The sequence below is a fragment of the Ceratosolen solmsi genome, unplaced genomic scaffold (genome assembly GCF_000503995.2).
Source record: "Ceratosolen solmsi marchali unplaced genomic scaffold, CerSol_1.0 scaffold39, whole genome shotgun sequence".
In the NCBI taxonomy this organism is placed as follows: Eukaryota; Metazoa; Arthropoda; class Insecta; order Hymenoptera; family Agaonidae; genus Ceratosolen; species Ceratosolen solmsi.
In genome coordinates, this window is record NW_011948433.1 from 3099848 (window position 1) to 3125541 (window position 25694).

The following is a 25694-nucleotide window of genomic DNA, read 5'->3' on the forward strand; positions in this document are numbered from 1 at the left end:
GCTCTTCCGGTAACACCTGATCCTAGATTTACCGAGCTACCTGAAATTAACAGTGCGTGCGAATAATCGAATAAGCGATATCGACAGAACCGTACGACTCTGCTTCTTTGCCTTCTTCCTGGAACTTAAAAACTAAAATAATTATTACGATTGCCGCGTGCTTTATCGTAATCGTTATTTGCGACTCTTCTTTTCTAGAACCTATCGATCGGACGAGGGATCGTGAGCAGGACGCGAGCATCCTGCGATCGATTGATTAATAAGGCTAAACCGTGAGAATGGAGAAATGTATCTAGTCGGCCTGGAGATGCCCGGATCGTTCGTTCCCGAGTCATTCCCTCGGCAAAATATCTTCGCAGTTTACAAAAAGGTTCCGTTTAATGCTGGAAAGCGAAGCCATGATCGTCGGTAATTTTCCAAACGAGCGTGATGGCGTTGGTCGTGTGTATCGGGGTCCTACCCCGCGTCACATCATGAAAGCTGTAATACTATTTTCCGCGTTGATAATCGAACGTCCCGTTCTAGTTTTCGTTAATTATTATTCTCTCTCTCTCTCTCTCTCTCTCTCTCTCTCTCTATCTATCTCTCTATCTCTCTATCTATCTATCTGTCTCTCTATCTATCTATCTGTCTATCTATCTCTCTATCTACCTATCTATATATCTATCTCTTCCTTTTGCGATGTCGGCATTTTGGCCGTTGCTGTCGAGCGATCCTCGTTCGCGTCATTTTAGGCGATATGCACTGAGATCTTTAACGAACTTCTTACGTGCGGTAAATAACAATATTTGCCAAAGTCTGCGGGCAAATACGTGCGGTTTTGCCCGAGATTCGTTAACATACTCTGAACTATGGTATTATCGGCCCGACTCTTACAGTTTTATTTGCAGTAATGGATGAGCGCTCGCCAATTTCAAAAGCAAAGATAATTTAGCGTATCGCGACCGCCTCTGGTGTATATTTTGCATTTATCTGCCGCACCTTGAGTCGACAAATATGTTTTCTACCGATGATTGCCAACGAAATTTACACGTCAAACATTTGCTTTTTTTGCTCTGACTAATTCGATCGCTCAAGTCTCGCAAGCGCGATCGTTTATAATACTCTATGCTTCAATTAATGAATCTAATGGCCCAACAAATCATTATCTTAACAATCGAGTGGAATTTGCGAAGGGATATTAATGCGAAAGAACCATGCGACGACGATTTAATACAATATTTTCATTTCTTTGGAGTGAGGATATTGTCGCTGTGGCCTTCGAACGAAGAACTCCTAAATTGGCTTTAGAGAGTTTCAGTTGAATGAGATGTAAGTAACAACAAGCTGAGCGATCCCACGTCTATCTCTTTAATTCCGGCAGATTTTAAAAGATCGGCAAACAAGCGCGTGTGTACGCCGAGAGCTACTTTATTCAAAATTTGCATGCCAAAGCGACGTGCATTTTGTCCGCAAAATTGCTTCGACCTACATGGTACATATCCGTGACCGACAGGGACGTTGGCTTAAGTCCTTCAAAAGATCGTATCTTTGAAGACAATTGCGTGCTGCTAATATGATGGCTGAGCTCATCATGCAGCGGGCGAGTAGAACTCGGTCCCCGGAATTTTAATGACCTTCAGATCCCGAAATACAGGAAAACATTCGGCTACTCCCGGGTAAAATTGTTGGTTTTTTGCGCTTGCGGTGGTGACCGACAGGGAACGAGGCACGATGAGTTTTCTTTGATTATTCCAAGTCGATTTTCCAAAACCGTAGACTTCGCGTTTATGCTGCTATGTCAGAGCCTAATGCAATGACATTCTTATTTATTGATTACGGCATTGTATTGCGTGTTAGCTTTACCAGATCGACTACACCGATGAAGAATATATGCATGTGATTTATATTTGATCGATTAATACTTTCTACGCACGATATTTCCGTGCCGATAATAAATCACATGCGTTAACGTTAGAATGGAGATTTTCTATTTGCACGAAATCGCCAATAGATGACTGTAAGAGTAAATTCTTTTTTTCACCTCGATTAACCGATATTGTTCCTCACATATTACTCGGCTATTTCAGAAATTCATCATTAAACCACATTCTGCACTCTTCCCGTTTACGCTTCGCTGTGTTCGATATAATAATCGATCGTTTAAAAAAATGAAAAATTAATCGCACGATGAAGCTCTGTTTTAGAGCTTCAGGGCAGAGTTGAAAAATCAATGAATCGAGCCCGTTTTGAGCTATATTTATTTTTGTTCAGGGACCGTGAGAAAGTTGCAAATAACGATTAAAAATATATCCATATTGTTCGACATTGTAAAGCGCACATTTCTACATTCTGTTATCTCAAAGCTTATCAAATTGTAATGTTCGAGATAGATTGTCGAAGACAGATATCATATAATCCACTAAAAATATCTCGACGGTTTCGTCTGAGAGCAAGACGATTGTTATTTATAACGATATAAATAAGAAACGTAATAAATACGTTTTTCTGATTTTTTTTTTTTTTTTTTGCATTAGAATCGTAAAATTTGAGCCAAAATATGTAGGAAATTTTTGCAACGTCAAAATTATTCTTAAACCTTATGTTTTTTTTTTTTTTTTTTTTTTTTTTATGTATTTTTAACCGCAATCAAGGCAGCTGAAAATGAGAATAATAAATATTCAAATATTTCTACTCACTCAATAATCATGATATATTCTATCTACTGCACATGCGTAATTGAATACACATCGAATTCGCATTAACCCAACTAATTACATTACGATAACCGAGTACAAATTTAAACATTTAATACGACATTACGGAATTCGGCTAATAATTATCATTTCAACGTGTATGATTTATATTGATATCTTTACAAAATTATTTATCACGTAATTTCTTGAGTGTAGTAGGAAGTATAGTTATTGCAATTAACATAATTAAAAATTACAGGTTAAGCTTTGTGGACGATGATATTTTATCGCTGAAACATTTACGTTATAGAGCTTAAAAAGATAATATATTTTTTATGTACAACATACCATATACAACGATGAAAAATCTCAATTTTTCAATAAAAATACAAATAATTTATAAGTTAGATAACAGATAACATAGTTACATTATAAATCGTATCGACAGATTATTAATAACAATATCTAATTGTAAAAGTATTTATCAATTACAGATGTAATATATATTAATAAATATACATTATAAATATAATACAATATAAATAAATATGATTGCATAAAGAAGAAAGATATATGATAGGTATAAACACAGTTTTGCATTGTGTATTATCAAATCACTTGAAAAACAATTTTTATGATAGAAACAATTAAAGAAATGCAAATTCTTTTTATAAAATTTTATTTCCACATTGGATATTGATAGAATGATTGTTGAAATATTAATAATATATGTGTATATATATATATATATATATATATATATATATATATGTGTGTGTGTGTGTATCGATATGTGATAATAATTTTTTTAAATAAATTTTCATATCACAATATGTGCTGTTGATGAAGCACTAGAATAGTAATTAGTTCAAAATATTAATGGCAGACATTAATTTTGTATATATGATAATTCTAAAACAATACCTTCAAAAATTCTATAATATTAATATAATTTTGAAATTTGTATATTTGAAAGGATATAAATAGCCCTACGATAATTAGAATTATCGAATTTATAAATATAATTTAATATAGAATTCCGTATTTAAAAATTCAATATCCTTTTTTAGTTCTCAAATCCTTCATTAGTTCTTAAAGCTCTAAATGTTATTGAAAATCGACAGAAACGCTCCTGAATTTAAAGATTTGGTATGATTTGATTGTTTTGTTAATGACATTATTACGTAATTTCAACGGAATTGCAATGAAGCTTATCGTGATTGCAGATACTTCACAGAGATTTCTTTCTAATCGTTTTTTTGTTTTTTTTATCATATCGAGAAAAACGAATTATAAATAAGTTAACATAATGGAAAATTTAGCTACAAATTTTTTATTAATATTATTTTTATGCTTATGCATTCCTTGAAAATCTGTGTTTTTTTGCTTCTTTTTTTTTTAAGTATCCTTGAATAATAGGAAATTTGGAAAAATACAGAAGAGTATTGGAGAATTCTGTGTAAAAAATAAATGCTTACGTAGCTCAAAATTTTTCATATACTTTGAATTACTCGAGAAACATTTTTTTTTATTATTTTGCAGCTGGAGGAATCATGGCAGGTTCCATCGCCACTTTTGCAGTACTATGGGTTTTTCTGCAAACTATGGGGCTTTTCGGTCCTCAGAACACGATTGGAGCCTTTAAATTACCCTTCACATTGGAAAATTATTTAACGTATAATAAAGGTATGGTATTATTCGTAATATAGTCATATTTGTATAGATTGTCTTTACTAGGCACATATTTCTTATTTCTGATGCTTATTTAACGGATGCGACTTGGGTACACGAAATCATAAAAGTGTTTTTAAATTTATTGTAAATAAGCAAATATTGAAGTATTGATTGCTGTATATTTGTGAAAACCCCTTTTTCCCTCTCTCTCTCTCTCTCTCTCTCTCTCTCTCTGTGCGTGTGTGTTGTGCAAACGAAGAAAATAATTCTTTTTTATATTTCTCAATTACATATAGAATTATTTATAATGAAAACTTAAAAGCTAGTATATCCTTTACAATGTTTGAAGGTTTGTTCTACCCATTAAAGCGATAATACATTCATATCATATAATCTATCATAAATATTTATTTCAATAACTACTGAAAACCTTCCTAATATTTTTTTTTTAATATTCAAAGAAAAATGCCACATTATCAAATACATAAAATGTCTTTTTAATAGACTCGTTTCACTCTTATCCTATCGCTACTCCCATAATATAAAATAAATCTTTATTCCTTTAAAAATGAAATATTATCCTGTTATAATAATCCAGCTCAACAGACGGATTTAAAACAAAATTTCTGCCTCGCACGAAGGCGATCGGTGAAATTTCCTCCATTTAGGGAGATAGAGACACAGACGCGCTCTTCACCCATTTTTTTAAACACGGTGAAATGCTGTTCGTAGGCCCAGCTTCATGGGATTCCGAATACAAGCCTTCTTTGGTTGTCGATACGGACACATACAAGATAAAGAGGCTGCCGTCCATCGACGAGAGTAGCCTCAACGCGTCGGTGGCATTTGCCATCGGCACCATCTCACGGATCGAACGCATAGAGGATAACCTGGTGAACTCGGGCGTGCTGCTTGTCCTCGACAGTCCTGCGCATCAGCACTTTCTGCATGATCGGCCTAATGACAGGGCTTTGGAGAAGAACTTGGAGGCAGTCATCGCGATCAAGGCATCCATTCAACTCTCCCAAGCGCATTGCACGAGGTTCGCTTAACAAATGCTCGTTGGGTATCGAATGAAGAATGCTTTTTTGGGTAATGAAATTGAGCTTAGACTCGTGAGCTTGAATTCTTGAGAGTGACGAAGTAATTGGGGATTTGCGTTTGTTTGCTTTATTTAAGCGAATGAACCGATTATTTGAGAATGCACGAGCAGTTGTTTGAATTGCTATAATGTCTTGAAATTTTTATATCGTCACGTAAATAAGAAGGCGCGTAATCAGGAGTGGAACCTTGGAGATCCTATTCCAAGCGGAATTTGAAGTTAAGAGCTACGGGGCAAAATGTTGAATTTATTTCAATTAAAAGTGCACTATAGAGCGCACAGAGAAGTTTGTAATTTCAAAATTACGTTGAGCGAAGGTTGGTTTTTTTTTTGTTTCTTTCTTTCTTTTTTTCTTTTTTTTTTTTTTTTTAAATAGAAATTAAACAATTCTAACGTCGTTAGTTTTGGAAAAAAATATTCTTAATGATTGGGAAAGGTAATTCTTTCGGCAATAGAAACGGGAATTTGTAATTGTCAGGCCATATGAAATTATCAAAGGTACATGTAACTGATATTGGTACAATCGCTTTCAACAGATACGGCTTGAACGAACACGATTGTGCTCAAATAATCTCGACACTACCGCTTGGCAGTACCACTGTGGGTGTCTCGTGCGCAATTGATCAGGACGTCGACTGTAATGTGGAATCCAAGTATCGCACGTACGACGGTAGTTGCAATAACATCCAAAATCCAAAATGGGGTAGCGCTTTCACCGGCTATGGAAGGCTTCTCTTTCCTCAATACGCCGACGGTAAGAGTTGCATTCCAATAAATTTTATCAAAGACTATTTATTAAACACATTAAAGTCAGAGTTTATCTTTCCTGATAAAACTTAACGATCATCATTAGCAGTAATTGGATATTAATTAAGAATGTTCCATAAGTTTGTTGAAAATAAATGTTGTTTCTCGTTAAAATTGCTCTTCGATTTCATAATATACACTTGCTTAAATCGAATGATATTTTATTTCTTTGTTAGCCACGAGAATTGAAACTTTAAAATCGTTACACAAAATCGCTATACAATGAAAAATATAATATAATATAATAAAAGGAATGTTTTCAAATAATATTTGTATTATTATCTAATTTTTCTTCCATAACAATTATCTTCATTGATCCATTGAATTACAAATATTTTTTAGTATAATTTGCAGTCAACGGTTAAAGTAAATTATCAGGCGGGATCGATTTAACATTAATTGTTATTATTATTTCTTAAAAATTTAAACTAGTGATTTAATTTAAACAACTGACTTAATTTAAACAATTACTTATAATTTTCATGCATCAATTATTAACTATATTTTTACAAATCCTACATCTCAATATCTGTTCGAATTTTCATGACAATCGTTTTAATAATAGAAATTTATTTAGGTGCACAAAAAAAAGAAGACTTGTATTCCCCAAGCAAAGACACTATCTTTACAGTGGTTTTCTGATAATTGCATGAGAAAAACGAAAATTGTAAAAATAACTTAATACAAATTTTCATCAATATAAATATTCGACTCGTAAGCATTAAAACGAAAAGCTTTGATAGAAAAATTAATCATTATTATGACTTTATTGATAAAAAAAGAACCAGCTATTTAACACAATTTCTCAATTTCTTGACTATTTAATATTTGATAAATATAATGTTGCTATAAGTTGGTATTATCTATCTCGGTAAGGTGTAGTAAACTAAATTTCTAATTCATATATATAATTATTGTTAACAAACGTCATCTAATCTATATGCTAGTACTAACAACACCTTATTTAAATTGTTTATACAAGTTTGTAAGTCTAAAACGAAGTACTAATCTTTCTATTATATGCGTTTAATATAAGTTAATCTCAGCAAGATTAAGGCAAGCTCATTGCAATAAATGCTACTTAATCAATTTTTTTTTTATAAATATCGACGCCTCTATGAATATCTTTGTAAACGCATATGATACATTAATTTATTTATTTTCTTAAAAATCCATATTAATTCATTGATATAACATTACTTTTATTAACACTTAAATGCATTAATTATAATGCCATTATTCATACAATTAAATATTATCTTATACTGTGTTATCGTATTCGTGGAAGACTTTTGTTATATAATAGATAAAATGATATAGATATATTTATAGTAATTTTAAGCTTTTATTAAGCAGAATACAATTTAATTGGAAAAATATTGTATAAAATTAATGTCGTCTTTTGTTACTCATTGATGTTAAAAATTTATGAATCGCGTAAATTATACTAAAAATTAATTGTTGAATATGATATAATACACTTTGACTTATACTTGTTATACTGTTTTAGTTTATTACGCATTTCAAGAAAATAATTTTGATGAAAAACTTCTTTTTTTAAAAAAATTTTTTTTTTTTTTTTTTTTTTTTTTTTTTTTTTTTTGATGTTGACGATATTAAACAGGTATTATCTACTAAATGAGAACTGCATTTAAGCATAATATTAAAATAATTTAGGTTTGTGAATTATTTGTTAATCTAGTCGGATAAATTTCCAAAGATAAATAAATATCTTACCTTCGATTATGAGTATTTAAAAATTACTAAGTTTATAAATTTAAGCATATCTTTTTAATTTTCTTTTTAAATTTCCACTAGCAGTGTGAAACCTTTTAAATACTTGATGTTCATTGTCAACTGATGTAGACATTCGATGTTTTACGTATTTTGTATCTTCACAGAACATTTACACTTTTTGCACTGCTTTCAGATATATAATAATTTATTTATTATATAACATATATGAGCACTACATTTTTGTTAATCATATTTAAATACTTTGGGGTAAAAACTGCTTAATTTTTTTATTTTTTGTTTATTTTTGACATATTTAATACTTTGTGTTTGAAGATTAATAATCGAATAATTATTTCCAGCCTTTAAACATTTGGCGTATCCGTCTTTCCATTGTCCTTTACTTTCCGTCGTAATACCACTGGCAGTTATTAACATTGAGTATTAAAAAAATTAAAATTAAAACTCGTTGAAATTGCTACGATTGAAAAAATTTTGCCCTAAGCAGAAATAATAATTTATAATGACGCGAATCTTACCAAGTCAAATTCGAATCTAATTAAAATCTTACCAACCCAAATTCCACTCAAGTCTAGACAATTGAATTTGCTATTAAGTGTAATTTATAATTAAGACTTGACATATTAATAATAAAAGTTTAATAAATAAAATACTCGATTATAAATTCAAGCACACTCAGATATTTGTAGAGTAAATAACCTCTTTGTATCCTTAAATCGATCTTATCCCTATACGCCACGTGGAATAAAAAACGGTCGTCGATTGGCTTAACAAATTATATTTTTTCTGTGATTTGCATTACAGTTGTTGTGCGCGTAAAGCCACATAGAGCATAATATCCCCGAGTGTAGCAGTGAAAATATAACTGTCTACAATAGGGTGACCCAGTCGGGAGATTATCCAGCAATAGACGTGTATGTAACCTAATTCGGATATACCTTTAATATATAATGTATATAATTATCACATACGTATAATATAACCGATGAAACCGTCTTTCCGTTTCACATAAAATGAGAAGCGCGGCTCGCGGTATTTTTCGTCCCGGGATAGCGAATCGGCTACCGAAGATTATATAAAATTATTGCTGAAATTCTAAATTATAAAGATATTGTAATGATAGATCATACATAAGTGTCCGTCTGTCTGTGTGTGATCGCGCGTGGTTTCGCTTTTATGCTACGATCGAATGAATTCAATCGGAAACTGCATAATGACTTGGTAACGAATTTAAATTCCATTTTAATATTAGACAATTGCATAAGTAATCTTCGAAACAGTCACGATTCGCTCATCACGAGGAATTTCAAATTATATGGTTCTTTTCTTTTTCTTTTTTTTTCTTCTTTTTTCTTTTTTTTTCTTTTGCCGATTGTAGCGCGAGAGCTGATTTACGTTAGTGATATGCGCGCGCACCTTTCTAGAAAACTTGGAAGCTGGAGCCGCATTTTTAACTTTGGTAACGGTGTTTTATTTGCAAAATAGACGGCTGGAAAACTCACAGGTATCGCCGATCAATAATAAATGCATTTCAATCAAAGCGACGAGAGCTTCGAAGTTTTGGTTTGCCATTTTTATTAGAAACAGACGATAGGGGAGACCGTGTGAGATTAGATAGAGGGTGATTTAATTTAGGCTGTGTTAGGTCTTATAGGCTGACACGACAGAGTAACAGTCCAGATCATCGGGCGCTACCACATATTCACTCTCGCGCTGCATGAATTCACCTAGGCTAATTTCAATGAAAATCGGAGTAACTAATCGGAATTTTCAATTAACTTTCCCTCCCCCCTATGCCCTATCATTACTCAATTCGTTCAAAGCTTTGCGACCAATCATTATTGCCAAGGGCTTTCAAAATTACAAAGGCGATTCGATTGGGATATTAAGGCAATAATCCGTTATCACGAGGCAAACAGACTTCCGACTAACAACTCCAAACTCACCCTGATCTGAGACACTTTACAGTGCCATAAACAAGTTACTCCGATTTGTCGAGCATGATAACGCGCGAAGCCGTGCGGTGGCTAATTATTATTATGGGCGCAGGCATCCAAATGCCGAGGAAGGAGCAGGGGGTGCGCGGCCTGCCGAATCCCAGAGCCGTGAGCGTCTCCTTGGCCTCCCAGTGCGACAAGGTCGACGTGTCAAGGACGCTCGCTCTCATGCAATGGTCCCAGTTCGTCTCGCACGACATCGCCTACACACCTGTGCGCAAAATGAGTAAGTCACGTTATGATTAATCCTGCTAAACTTGCATTTAATCAGACTTATTTGTCATTTGGAGCTGCTTTCACGATGTCGTGGAAAGCGAATTTCGATCATGGGTTGCTCTCACTGCTTCCCTCTGCCCAGGCTTTATTACGCACAATATTAAATCCTAGAAGGGCTTGGAGGAGAAAGAGCTAGCCTCGCGACAACGCACTCGTGATTTAATTAATTCATTTAGCTTGAAGAATTAATGATAAATTAATTGGTTTAGCTTTACCGCGTTCGCTCGAGTGCACGGTAATTAATTATTGCTGCGATTATGAATTCTTTAGTTTGGACTGGCAAGCCGATTTCATGCTGTCGATCGGATGATCAATGGCCATTGCCACGTTACATTCATCCCGATTGCCAAGCGATTTCCGTTGCCGAGAATGATCCGATTTATGGAAAGTTCCGAGTTCGATGCCTCAATTACGTAAGATCTCTAGCAGCTCTAAGATCCGATTGTTCCTTCGGCCCAGCCGAACAAGTAAGTACATAAGATGTTGGCGAACTGTTAAGACCTGCGCTTTCTGTCGCGCTAGCAACGATCTTCATATTAATCTATTATTCCTGAAATTTTCTCTCTCTTATTTAGATGAATCAAGTGAGCCACTTTTTGGATGGTTCGACAATTTATGGTTCGACGTTAGCTCTGGCTTATAAACTTCGTGCTTATAAAGGTGGTCTGCTACGCACCAACACTATTAAAAACCGAGAGTACTTGCCTATTACAGAATTGGCTTCGAATTCGTTGTGCAAATTGAAAAATTGTTACTTATCCGGTATGTGATCAATATGCTTAGTATTTATTCGAAAATAAGTGTACTTGGTATGTCGTTGGCTCGTCTGTTTTGTAAATCTTTTCTTAAAGTCCTGTGCATTCCCATGAACATTAGCATATTACGTAAATTAGCATTAAGAAAATCTTTAGACTTCACGTTGTATGTTTAATCGAGTCGCTTAATCGAGCGGTCCAGCTCAATATATACATATAGCGAACAACGGAGTACTTATATATTTAATAAAAACACGTATATGAAGTATGCACGTGGCAAGCTAATAGCCCGAGTGTAGTCAACAAAGGCACATTACGAGCGTTGGAAAAGCCAAATTTCGAAACTTTCGTAAAAGAATTGAGAAGGCAGTTGTTAATGACAATGATTTTGTAGGCGACGAGCGCGTAAACGCCGAGCCCCAACTGGCTGTGATGCATACAATTTGGGTCCGCGAACACAATCGCGTGGCCCGCGAACTCGCTAAAATAAATCCCAAGTGGTCGGATGAGAGCCTTTATCAGGAGGTCCGACGCATTATAATTGCCGAGATTCAGCACATCACGTACAAGGAGTGGTTGCCACTCCTTATCGGCAATCACTACTTACGTGCCGTTGGTCTTGGCATTACAACAAATTACAGCAACTCGGCCTACAGTTCGTCCAGCGATCCGTCGATTAGCAATGAAGTGGCTACCGCCGTTTTGCGCTTCCACGAATCGCTTAAACAGGGCATATTGAGGTGAGTCAACATTTCTCAAGTTCAAGTTATCTCGTTACTCTGTCAGCCAAGTTCAGTGTCAGGGCATAAAATTTATTTTCCCTTTTACTTTTAATTCAGACAATTCGGATATGGACAATTGATACCAACTATACGATTAATAACGGCTTCTTATAATGGAAAACCGTGGATTAACGCCGTATTTTTATTACAAACGATTATTACTTGTATTCCGTATCGGTAAACGTTTGTAAGCAATACGTCGCATTAGTTTATACAGAGAAGTAATTTATTTGGCGCGTATGATCGTTCGCTGCAAAGATGCATATTCATTATTATTTTCTCTCGTGAATTAATTAGCTTGTTGCATTGAAGCCTCGAGCTTAGCAAGAAAAAAGGAGAAAAACAAAATGACGCCTTTTGCACCGATTCTCTCGACATTCGAGAAAAGAGCGCTCTTTACTTTAATTTTATTTTCAGAATAAGCGATAACGATAGGAATATTATTAGCAGTATGAATCTATCGGACTACTTTTATAAGCCAAGATCAATCGAAATAAACGATACTTTCGATGGTCTTATCAACAGCCTTACCACACAGATCTCACAACAAATGGATCTTCACTTGATCTCAGATGTAAGTCTTTTTTACTTATATTAGTTCCTAAAGTACCAGTCTACCTCATGTACAATTGAAAAATAGGACAGAGAAGTAAATTAAATTAACAATGATATATTATTTAATAGTTGACGAATCAGCTTTATAAGACTAACGGCACTATAGGTCTCGATCAAATTAGCATTGATATTCAGCGAGGTCGAGATCACGGTCTTCCAGGCTATAATGATTATCGTAAACACTGTGGTTTACGCAAGGCAAAGACTTTTGATGATTTCTTAGATTACATTCCGATCGAGGTAAGCAAGCCGGTCGTATTTATTGATATAATCTTTATTATATATTTAACATTTGTCTCGAGCGTTTTCGTCATAATTTATCATAATCAATGCTATACAGCATAATGCATGCTTAATACATTGCATATTATATATTTGCAATTACTATATTTGCAATCTAATCGTTATCATAAGAATTACAGGTAGTGTTATATATAATTGTCATGCTATTTTAATTAAATCAATGACTCTTACAGACGGTGATGAAATTGAAAGATCTTTACAAGCGCCCGGATGACGTTGATTTGGTGATTGGTGGAATGGCCGAAAGTTCGGTCGATGATGCCATTTTGGGACCAACATTCCGCTGCCTTATATCCAGGCAATTTCTGAAAATTCGTCGTACCGATAGATTTTTCTATACTTCCATCGAACAGCCCGAATCTTTTACCATATGTAAGATACGCATAATATATGAAATATAAAATAGAAACATACAAAATAACAGCTAGATATGACAACTTTATCGTAAATTAATTCAATTACAGCACAGTTAAATGCTCTGGAGAAAGTAACGTTGGCGCGAATTTTCTGCGATAACGGCGACAATATTAATAGAATACAGCCAAATGTTTTCTTAAAGCAACAAATTGGGTAAGAATCAATCACATTAAAATGCATAAACAAAGTAAAGTATTTTTATTACTGGAGTGTAGATATCGACACGTTAAAATTGCCTTTGATAATACGTATTATCGTCTCGAAGTTTGCATAAATTAATAGACCCCTGTGGCCTGTAGAAAAATTATTATTATTACAAAAAAATATGATCCATATATCTTCATTCAACTCTCAAATCCATGATAATAAAAACATCGTATGATTTTCTTATACAAGCCTCTAAAAATTACAAATAAATTTTTAAATTACTATCGTTTATATTTCTAGAAATGAATTACGGCCCTGCACCGATTTCCAAGCGATACCAAGTATCGATTTATTCGCATGGGCAGAGAAAGCAAAGGCTTACCGTTGAATGGCTTTAAGATTGACTTGTCACTCTTCACATCGAATGTCTCGGCAAACGTATGACACGGCCCGGGATAATATCGGAAGGTGAAAAGAATGGGGCGTTGGTTTTTTTCGGCGATTTCTAGTTCAAAAAAAAAAAACAAAAAAACAAAAACAAAAAACAAAAAAAAAACAAACAAACAAAAAAAACAAACAAAAACAAAAAACAACCAAAGGAGAATGAAACAATGAGCTTGTCAACATTAGATGTTTTAAAAACGACTTTTAAAATGTTATATTATCAATCTAATCTATGAATGGCGAGATTAATAAGTCCAAATTTACCAAGAACAAAATTCAAATTACACTCTATTTGGAGCTTTTCAATTAACAAGATTTAAAATAAAAATCACTTCATTAGTATTATATTTTACATCTTGACAACAACAATGTCCACAAATGTTAAACTTGAATGATGATACGAGATTTTATCGAATTGTGAATCTTTTAAATTTTACGACTGTAACGATACGAGCTTTTCAGTCACGTGTATTGCCATCTAATTTGCCTTGATAGCGGGCTATCGAGGAAAGGGGTTCGAATTTAGGGGAGCATAAAATAAAGAAAATATACAAATAAATAAATAAACAACAACAATAATAAGAGTGCATAATTGTTTGATATTTAGAGAATAAAAGTGAACATTGTTATTTATTTAGATATTTCTTTGTTATTAGCTTATGACGGTGATGTGCTGTCCTGCTAAATTGTGACGCACAATTGTGCGAACTGTAATTGCGTTTAGATATCACAAATTTTATAATGACTTCATAATATTTCGATTAACTCGGTTGACTATTATTTTTAAAGCGGAATATCTGTCAAGTATATATACGTATATATACGTAGGTACGTATGCACGTATATGCGTATGTGTGTATGTACGTACGTACGTACGTGTGTGTGTGTGTGTGTGTGTGTGTGCGCGCGCGCGCGCGCGCGCGTATGTATGTACGTATGAAAAAATGTATGCGTGTTTGTATGTATGTATGTATATACGTGTGCATAAGTTGAAACGTGAAATAATCGTTTTCATAAGATTTTAGAGTTTTTATCGAGGTTTCTTTTCACTAATTTAACTAAGTAACTTAACTCATTCATTGATCAAATTTATTCTAAAGCTCAAAATTCTAATAAAAGTAAAAAATAATTTAACTTGGAAAGGTTTGAGTTCATGCGACTTTTTGCAAGGGAAGACAGAACAGGAATAATATGACGTTAAAACAATTGATTATTTTTTCTGAGTGGCAGCTGTAATTATCTCAGCGATGACTCGATTTATCTAGTTATACGAAAGGTTATTTATTGTCCACGAAGGCTGTGTTCTAAACCAATGACGTATGTACAAATGCCCTCGCCACCTCGAGGTCACTCGAGGTCGATAAATATATCATGGTTTCATTCTTCCATCGGGTGCTGATGATGGTTATGATTAAATATAATGAAATAGAAAAGCTCGAAAAAATTCTTAGCAATCAAGAATGCCGTACCTTTTGGCGAATATTCGCAACGTTCAATTAGTGCTACAGATTAGTCTTACCTAAATAATTCTAATCGACCATGTGGTGGTATCATAGTAGCATAATGACTATGACTCTTTAAATTCTCCCATTTAAACAAGTCAAATAAAATTCAGTATTACCCTATGAAGATTTGTTATCAATGTGGTGGAGGTATTACGTGCCCATTGCATCTTATTTTAGCATCGTATACTGAAAATACAATCGAATGCCATAGATATTAATTATTGAGATACCTTAATAGAAACAGCGAAATAAATGTGCCGAACTGAAACCATATATCTAAAAGCACTGCTAATCTCTAGAAATACGTAAATGTCCTTTTTAACGACATGGCAAACATGCTTTCTCAACTGTTTTATAACTTGCGAATCTGTCAGAGAAGATTATTATTATCGAGTCTTCGTATCGTTACATGGAAGTCAAACAGAGACTGCTTTAAAGCTGCGAACTATCGTTAATAAAAAAAAAAAAAAAAAAAAAAAAAAAACACAAACACAAACAAAAAACAAAAATAAAACATAAAACAAAAGGATAAATAAACCTCTAGAAAGCATAATTATTCATTGTAAAGCTACAACGCGACTAAGCAGCAGAAATACTTATTTCATTAATTTTTTAAAAGGTGAGGGATAAATTTCAAAGCTCGTATGGATCGTATGAAGAAAGTATGTATTTATGTTTCTTCATTTATTAATACGAAATACTTTCATTAATAGACATTGGAATGAAAACTTTTAATAATATTTAAAAACTTGAATATCATTAGTTTATTAATTTGAATTTTATTAATTAATTAATTATATTAATTAATATTAAAAATAGTATTTAATTTTCGATTATACGCGTAAGATCAAATAATGTTCAAACCCCCATCACCGTATGATTTTCTCAACGTATTCACATAAAAAATAATCTCAGCATATCGACGTTGTTAACTATTAATCTCCTTTGGGCAAATTTATACACATTATTTCAATTAATCAGTTTGTGTATTATGATAATAATATCAATATATTTAGTAAAATATGCAAATTTATCATTAATATAAGTTGGTATAAAAGAAAATGAAAAAAATGAAGATTTTGGAAACATAGCAGTAAAATTATTAACAATTTCAATTTGTCATTCTTTTGTTTCAACTTAAAAAAGGCAGAAGAAAAAAAACCGAAAATGGCACATGTCACATATAATTTAAATATTATTAATATCGCTTTATGAATACTGATCGTAATAATCTATTAGGAATATTTCACGATTAACAAAACAATAGAATGTGAAAATCAATTTAATGTAAAATACAATTTAATTTGCAAAAAAGTGATAAATATATATACTAATGCATACCAGACAAATTGCATCAATATCAGAGGCAGAAATGCGAAAGAAAAAACCAATAAAATTTCGCTCGAAAGTGACTCGTCAACACTAATTTACGCTTTGAATTATATAAATCTTAATTTTTAATTACACGAGTGTGATAAACGTATAAGTATGAGTGGATTGGGAGAATTTTATAGTGAAGAAGTGAGAACTTGATACGCTTTAAATGTAACTATAATTCACTCTGTTTATACGAGAACGAAAGTGTATATCAATTAATTTAAGATTTGAGATATTTTATTTAAGTACTGTGGAGTTCAGTACATAAAATGCGACTGATTAATTTTTAAGAAATTTAGATCTGTACATTATCTGTATTTATTTTGTATACGTACTTAATAATGCAGAATATAAACAGCAACATGTTGTTTTTGTGATTAATGAAGTTGAATAAAATAATGTCAATTAAAACATAATATATATTTTACATCATTCGTATGTTATTATTCATTATTCAAACATCGACATAAAAATTTTCGGAAGTATTTATATTCCAAATTAATTGGAAAAACAAAACTGTTCTACAAATTTTATTATCATAACGAGTATGAGATTCTCTTGAAATTTTAAAACATTATGCATTTTCTTTGTTATGCAAATGATTTTAACACATTTTACGTTTTTAAATCTAATTTATTCTCAGAATATGGTTTAATGATTGACAGTATAACGCACAATGAATAAATAACATCAAAAAATATAATATTCGGTTAAACTTATGATACTCATAGAATTCAATGTGTTCTGAGGAGTATTTAATTAAGACTGCTTAAAATTAAGTTTGAAAGTGGAAAAGCAAAACAAAAAATTAAAATTATTTATAGCAATTAAGTCTGAAGAATATAAAAAAAAAAAAAAAAAAAAAAAAACTTAGACCTTGATACAGTTTTCAAATCCTCTCATTTTACTTGCACTTTCGATTGGCATTTTTTTCCTGTTACCGTAATTCGTATATTCCGTTAGATGAGAAAGTCAGTATTCGTTTACCTTGCACGGTCACGAGCGCTAAAGTAAACAGATTTGAAATTCCTTATAAGCTAAGATACCAATTTTGTCCAATTGCACACATTTAATGCTACGTGAGTCTTTTCGGAATTTCACGCCTTCGGCGTATCTAATGGAGCCGAAGTCCGATTCGCCAGGGACAGAAAGGTGATATTTCACTTAATAAAATGTACTTTGCTACGCATACGTGTTGCAAGCAATGCATTAAGACTTAGATCAAATGTGAGCAAAATAACTAATGAAAAACATCACGCGTGCGTACAATTATCACTTTTAATTTTGACGAATATGGAAAATGCGTTTAAACGAAGAAACAAAACAAAAAAAACAAAAAAAAACAAAAACAAAAAAAAAAACAAAACAAAAAAACAATACGTAAAGCGCGTAGAAGAATATTTAAATAATTCGTATTCATACTTCAATAAGGCCGTAAAATGGAGCTTTTTCTTTCTTTGTCTTTTCACTCCAAAAGGATGCTTTTATTTTTATCTTTACATTACCTCAGGCATACGAAGGTAAAACAATACTATACCCAACAAATAATGGCGCACATAGTATTTTATACCACCAAATGACAACCTTGCCCTTATTTTGTTTGACTGCACTATTCGTTACATTAGCGTCTGCATGCCAAAGTAAAAAAGCCTTTCAGAATCGTGGAATATAATAACTTTTCTACGAAAAGTCGCAACGAGAAAAGAATCGAGGACGGCTCTCGCAAAGTCATGGAAAACGATCGGATTACAACATGTCAATTAGAACATTGGCAACTCACCGGCTCGGGACGTTGGTAATGAAATATGTTACACGAGTCCAACGAGTTTCTTGTATCGTCATTCATACCATTATAATTGGTTAGACTCGATGGAAAAATCATTGTCTACCATGGAATTGAATGGAAAGAGCGCGATAAATGTACACATCGATATTGATTTTGACGATACAACACGAAGTTACGAGGAAGGATAATCCAACGTGACTTTAACGATAATTATTAATTAGTGAGAGTAACAGTGAATAACGATGATAGAATAAATTACATTAGAGCATTAATTTATTCATTTTTCTAAATTTATAAGCAGCGCGAACTTTTATTTCACTAGTGCAGATCGACTTCCATCTCGGCAGTTTAAATTGCTTCGAAACTTTATTGGAAAATGATTCGAGAAAGTTATAGATCCAAGTTGTAAGAGCAATTTTTCAAAAATAATTTTACCTTTATCTTAAAATAATTCATATACATGCATAATAATAATACGTTGAAAATTCATGCACCATTATACTGATAGGCCTGCCTTAATTCACCTTTCACTACTCTTTCCGATCTCTATATCCTCTATAGTCTCTTTGGCTCAATGACATTTTCAAAAGTAGAGTGCGAAAAAAGCGTAAACGAGCAATAGCACATATGTGATGCAATTAAAGACAAATCTTCGTTACATTATATCTACGGACATTATGCATCTATCAATAATCAATTATCATACATAGTACACTAAAATATATTTATATAGCGGATAAAGTTGTTATAAATATACCGACAATGTAATGATCCGATCCATTTTTTGATGTCGAGCAGTGGCTGTTTATAAACGTAACTCTTACTTGCTTATCATTAGCGCAACATTGAATTTTCCGAGTTTATTCGGATATGTAACGCCCCCCCCCCCAGTGTGAGAAGCGCAACTTTAAATGAATTAAAACTTAAGGGAACGGATTTCTGCGATGTATCTTGATGTACATTTTTTCAACGACAATGAAATTGGGTCACGTAGCTTCCAGTTCTCATTGCGTATTTTATATTCCAGATAGCCTTTTTTTTTTCTAGTATGCTTATGCATTTTTATTTTATGGTGTTCTCAGGACTGCATAGATATAATAGTTGCATATAAAGACGAAATTCTTTGCACTAATTTTCAGGGCATTATTGTTATTATTATTTAAATGTGTAAGTAAGACTTTGTGCAATGAAAAAAAAAAAAAAAATAAATAAAAATGGAACGACCGTATATTTCGTATCGTTTTATTTTTTCGTTAGCTACAATTTACTAGAGTGTCATTAATTTTACGAAAATATGTGCTATTTGCCGTTACCAATGTTATACTGCTCTTAATTCTGTGCCCTAATAGGTGAGCGAAAACATTAGTATAATCACATAGTGAACACATTCAATTAAATAATTGACCGTACTTACATACTATACAGAATAACGTAAGTGTTGGATCACAGTGTTATGTGAACTTAGACTTAATGAATGAACTAAACTAATGTAACAAGTCTACTAAGAAGTAACATTCTCGAAACAAGTAATTATTACGTTTCTCATTCTATTTCGTACACTATAGCAATTAAATTATTCATGAAATTGTGATAAGTTTTTTAACAATATTTTTTTCCTAATAATTCTGACGGATTGGATTTATATTACAAATATTTATTGTTTATTCGTGGAGAGAATTTTTTTCTTCTTTGTTTTTTTTTTTCCATCAACGGTGTATCTAATAAAAATATAATCTATATGATAATATATAAACTTATAACCACACATAATCCGTATTAACGCTATCGATTAAATGAATATGCCAATATAAATTTTCAATTTATTTTTAAAATAGTAGCGTATCTTTGTTTAAGGCAAATTGAATATAAAGTCGTGTAATAAAAGCAAATAAAGTAACTTAATAACGTGAGGAAGTAGAAACAGAGGGAGACGATAAACCGCTACGTGAGCTAATACAATAGAAACATTGTGTTGTGATGAATTCTTTCGAGATTAATTGAATATTCAGTATAATTTAAAGATGCATTTCATTACAATTATTATTTATGTAACGTATAAAATAATGAAATGATAATTAATGTTGTCCTACGGCGCAACATTGTTCCCAGAAATGAGTAGAATTTACATTTTCGTAGAAAAGCATTGGAATGATACGTTTGGCGAAATGCTGAATCCTGAAACTGAGCTGAGTGCACCCATATAATTCTTCTGTATATCAATGAGATGAAAGTGGCACTTGTTTATTTTCAGTTCGGCTGTATCAGATTCTGGTTTTCTTGGAGTTACAAAAAGAATCCTTCTCCCACCGCCAAAGAAATCAATTCCAACATTTTGACAATACATTCGTCTTACGGCTAAACAAAGCGCCTTTTAATATTCTCGGCAAAGCATGCAAATGAAAGCACTTGGACACTTACAGATGTTTTCCTTCCTATATTCAGTTTACTTGGATCATTGAAACAATACGTAGCAGCCGCTTATCCATTCCGAAACGGCGTAAAAAAAATTTTCATTTTCGCACGTCAATCCACTCGTCGCTCACAGTCCGTCAATTGCGTCAACGTCGTGATGAGCCTCAAAGAGGGGCCTAACCTCGTTGGAAGGAGGGAGGGAGGGAGGTGGAGGTGTAGGTCCTCGGTGTCGAAGAACCTCTCACCTCGTGAGACATCGAAGCGAGCCGCATTAGAGCAGCTGACGCCTGTTTCCCCTAACTTGTAAGCTCGCGGTGGTTCGCGTGGGGTGTCGCGGTAGCCACTACCGGTCGACTCGCGAAGTCGACTACTCGGTGCCCCCCATTACTTTCTCCCTCGGTTTATAAACTTCGTTTCAGCAATGCTGGCGTTCAGTTCGACAATTACCGCGAGCAGGGATCTCAAGCCGAAAAAAGGCCGTAAGACCATTACCAGAAGAAGAGCCTCGAGCCGGCAACGATTTGTTGCGAGAGGATTTTGAAGCGGCGCCAGAGAGTCCGCGGGCGAAAAGCTCTGCGCAGCATCGTCGCCACGTTATTTGGATCACAGGCGAGAGATCGTGATACAGCGGGTTTGATAATTCATGTCGATTTACGAACGTCCACGGTGACACGGTGACATCGCACTGGGCTGATAGTCGATTAGACGAGAAACTTTTGCATTTTCGAAGGATTTTTGTACGAGGTACGTAAGCTTTATGCTCAACATTATCGTGCGATCGCCTCATTGGGGTAGCCAAGTAAAACATTAAATCTAATCCCTGTATTATATAGTTTTATTTGAAATGAAATTCAATTGGTTTAATGTGACAATTTTTTTTAAAATCTTTGTTCCAGTTCATTTTACTATTCACATAGAAAACACTGTATCGATCACGTCATTTATCGATGATTTAATTTATAATTGCGAATCATCCAGTGAAAGACATTTAATTATCGCAATGAAATATCATTAATAATTTACTTTATCAAAATAATTGTTCATAATCGACGAAAACTTATAAAATAATTGTGTAGCGGCATTTATAAAATTTTTTTCGGAACAATAAATCCATTGTTCCTATAATGTCTGGACTTGAGCGTGATAAACGTAATAGTGTTAACGAAAGTGAAAATAGACACTGAGCCGATGTAAACGAACGTTTCTCTTATATTACGTTCGAATAAAGCTTATGTATACATACCAATGGCAATTAATTATTAATTTTCTTGGAAATACTTTTAATAAACTTAGTGATAATTTTTATAGTAGTTTTATTATTTATTCGCGAATATATGACAGGGTATAAGCAAATTTTATAAAATGTCACTTTCGTAGCTTTTGACGATTTGTGTAATGAAGAAATTTTTCTGATTCCATTCTATACGAATGAAAAATAAACATTATACAGTCAATAAGGGGATCCGATAATATTGTTTATCGTTCATTAGAGCTTAAACGTGATTTCTACCACATTTATGTAGCGATACTTAAAAAAAATGCACGTAAAAATGTATTCATATTTAAGTTTCAATGGGCTATTTAAATTGATAAACTTGAGTGAACGACAGGAGAAAAGTAAAAGTAAGAAAAGTAAAACATTAATGATTTATACTCTTACCGAAATATTTCTGAAGAGCAAATTTAAAACAAGCAATTGCACACTATATTTTATAAGAAATACTATTATTTATTCGTTATTTCGAATAAAATAATTGTCAATGACTATTCACGAATTTTATAGAGTTACATTTTTAAGAATAATTATACGAATTATTAAACTAACTAAATCTCAAATTTTTCTTTTTCCAAATATGAAAATGTAATAAAAAAGGGTACGGTCTTAAATTTCAATATTTATTATTAACTATTATATAATTTTTATTATTACTATTACTATTATTATTACTATTATTTACTAACGATTATTTACTATTTCGGGAATATTATTAGTTATTAATTTCCACTCGGAAAAATTATTAGTTAACATGAAAGGATTATATTGTTTCACTTTCTGTGAAAGTTTACATTGTCCATATAAGCAACTGGTTAAATTATTTATTTATATTTTCAGGATAAGAAATTGTAATATATTTTCATATATTACGTGAGCCTCTTAAAAATTGTATTATGTTTGTACAATGTTCATTTAATTTATTGAAAAATGGTCTGATCAATAATTCTTGAAATATGCATTGTTAAAAATAATAAATCAATCGACAAAAAGTTCACAAGATATATATGTTTTCGAACACCTTATTATTTTATAATTGAAGTTATTGTGAGTTTTAGCTTTTCCAGCACAATTATAGCACAATTATAGCACAATTAGTATCCATTTCTTACTTAATTATGAAAAATTAAAAGAAAAAAAATTATTTAAAACGAATGAGTGAAAATGAGCATAGGGAGAGTAATCTAGATAGTTTTCATATTAAAAATTTTAATTTAATTCGGAAAGTAGTTACTAAGAATATTAACAGTTTTGAATTTTTAATAGAAACAAGTTATTTTTTTAGAAACTTGTTTTATCTTATCACAATTATATAATAAATCTAGTTAATTTTTAAAGATCATTTACATTCTTAGTTGTCGTAAATTAGAAAAGATTTTTCATAATCTAGAAACTATGAATGAAAAAAGAAAATAATGAAACTAAATAAATAAAAACAAAAGAAACAAAAATTAATATCTAGTTAGAATTCATATGTAATTAAGTGTAACATAGAATTATCAAAAATTTCATTAAATTCATCTACTTTTAATTGAAAAGCATACATAAGCATGATTATTAGCATTTATAAAATGATAAATACGTTAATCCATTAATTTAATTTAATTAATATATTAATGGAAATTCTTGGAATCGGCATTATTCGTCTTAAATAACTTCCTTTAAAACCGGTAGTTTTACGTTCGTTTAGATAAATAATGAGCAAACGTTGATTCATTATCAACTTATTCATATAAAAAATCTCATATTAGTGTAGAAATGAAACTACTTAATTTACACTTTCTATATTTTCTATTTTCTATTTTTTCATACTTTTATTTATTTATTTAATGTTTTTAAAGATAATTCGCTGGAAAATACGTTTATGATTTTATATGAAAATTATCAACAAATAGAATAAGCTTCAATAAAACGAGGAGGGCACAATCTGGAAACGTCACTAATCCAATCAAGCTGCACATTTGGAAGCGAGCAATTTCAAGTTTTAATTTACAATACAAACATTACGTAAACAATTTTCAAATGAAATATAGTAGATTCAATATTAAATTCTGAATAATGCATTTAAATTTTTTCTTCTTTTTTTTTTTTTTTTTATGCATCTCGTTTTATATGCACTTGCTATAGGCGAACGTTAACTAAAATTAAATATTTTCCTTTTAATTGCCAAAGATCTACATTTTACTCTTGCTATTCCCATTTAATTATATAATATGAACTTAGCCGAAAGCATAAATCTCGGAAAATGTCTAAACTATCGCTATTATATTAACGATGGGGTTGTAAAAAGTTGCGGAATAAAGACTGTTAAAGGAACGATTGAAGTGATTGTAAGTGATTTGTAAATGATTCGACTTAACCATGCTATTTCTCCTGTATTTTTAACCCAGACAAAAACAAATACGCTCGTAATAAAATGCCAGTCTTTTTTATAACTTTTTATTTATTTATTTTTTATTGTTGTTGTTTTTAATACAATGAATGGCGCACTAGTAATGAAAAAGAGTCGTTTTCGAGCGCATAAAAGAAAAGTATTCCCGTCGCTGTAAATCATATGAAAAACTTACAAATAATGGAACTAGGTTTAAAGTCTACTGGTTGACCTTCTCGCCCCCCCCCCTCCCCCCATCCAATAGCTCACACAGCTCGACCATCGCCCAGCCAGCGTACCGCTCACTCGCCGTCCCTTTCCGTTCCCCCGGTGAAACAAAAACGCCGCCCATTAGCCGCGCTGCATTTCTTTTCCTCCTCCGACACAGTGCTTTTTTCCTTCCGAAAAGTTGCACAAGCCTCACGTGCGAACCTTTCACGCGGAAAGGAAACTGCAGGCGCGGCGAGTATTAAACCGCGCGCCGTCGCTCAAAAAATGAATAGCCGTGCGGATGAAAGCCCCCCCGCCCTCGCCCCCGTCCCGTCATACTCTTCCAAGTCACGTCGAAAGCAACGTCGGGGTATGGGACCGATAGCGGGTCCTGGCCAAGGTCCCTCCCACCGCATCACCCCTCCATCTTTACGTTAGCGGTTGGATTTTCCCTTTTGGTCCGATAGCCCCGATTGCCCCCGTCGCCGTCCCCTCCGTCGAATTCCTCGTGCTCGGCTTGCGCGAACGAAACGCTCGTTCCTCGGTAGGTGAGAGTGTGGTGGAGCACTTGCCATTGTCAATGGATTCGGAACTTGGAGCTCCACGAATGGCTGTTGTTTTTATTAGCGAGGTTTCGCGTCATTTGAGACAAGGGCGTCGAGGCGGCGTTCGTGTTTATCGAAGCCGCGAATGGATATGAAAGGCCGACAGCGCAATTGCGAGTTGTTCAATAGTGAAAAGGATATGCATGGATTAAGGCAAGAAATCCGTTATGAGAAGAAGATTTTTCATTTTTATCATCGTATTGTAGTTTGTAGTACTCGAGTAATTGATACGAGGACGCACTTATTGTCAAAACTACGAGAATATCGATTGATTATGTCCTATTACGTATTTTATGGAATTTTCTCAGCTTGTGTGCGTATGTGTGTCGATTTTGAAAACGACGAGTAAATTGAAATTATATTTTTATGAGTTATTAATCCAGTCACTTTAACGCCATTGCTTGCC

General features: G+C 32.9%; 1 protein-coding gene across 1 annotated transcript in view; it reads left to right on the plus strand.

Annotated features, from left to right (window-relative positions):
- The window catches only part of LOC105364636 (peroxidase), a 17105-nt gene extending 3276 nt beyond the window's left edge, over positions 1-13829 (plus strand). The window contains exons 2-13 of the mRNA XM_011502614.1: positions 4218-4361; positions 5082-5391; positions 5988-6205; positions 10063-10236; positions 10557-10753; positions 10862-11048; positions 11436-11781; positions 12241-12397; positions 12508-12678; positions 12915-13113; positions 13206-13311; positions 13606-13829. Coding sequence (XP_011500916.1) covers positions 4218-4361; positions 5082-5391; positions 5988-6205; positions 10063-10236; positions 10557-10753; positions 10862-11048; positions 11436-11781; positions 12241-12397; positions 12508-12678; positions 12915-13113; positions 13206-13311; positions 13606-13693 — 2297 coding nt within the window. The 3' untranslated portion in view covers positions 13694-13829. The remainder of the gene's footprint in view (positions 1-4217; positions 4362-5081; positions 5392-5987; positions 6206-10062; positions 10237-10556; positions 10754-10861; positions 11049-11435; positions 11782-12240; positions 12398-12507; positions 12679-12914; positions 13114-13205; positions 13312-13605) is intronic.
- Positions 13830-25694: the final 11865 nt, after the last annotated feature.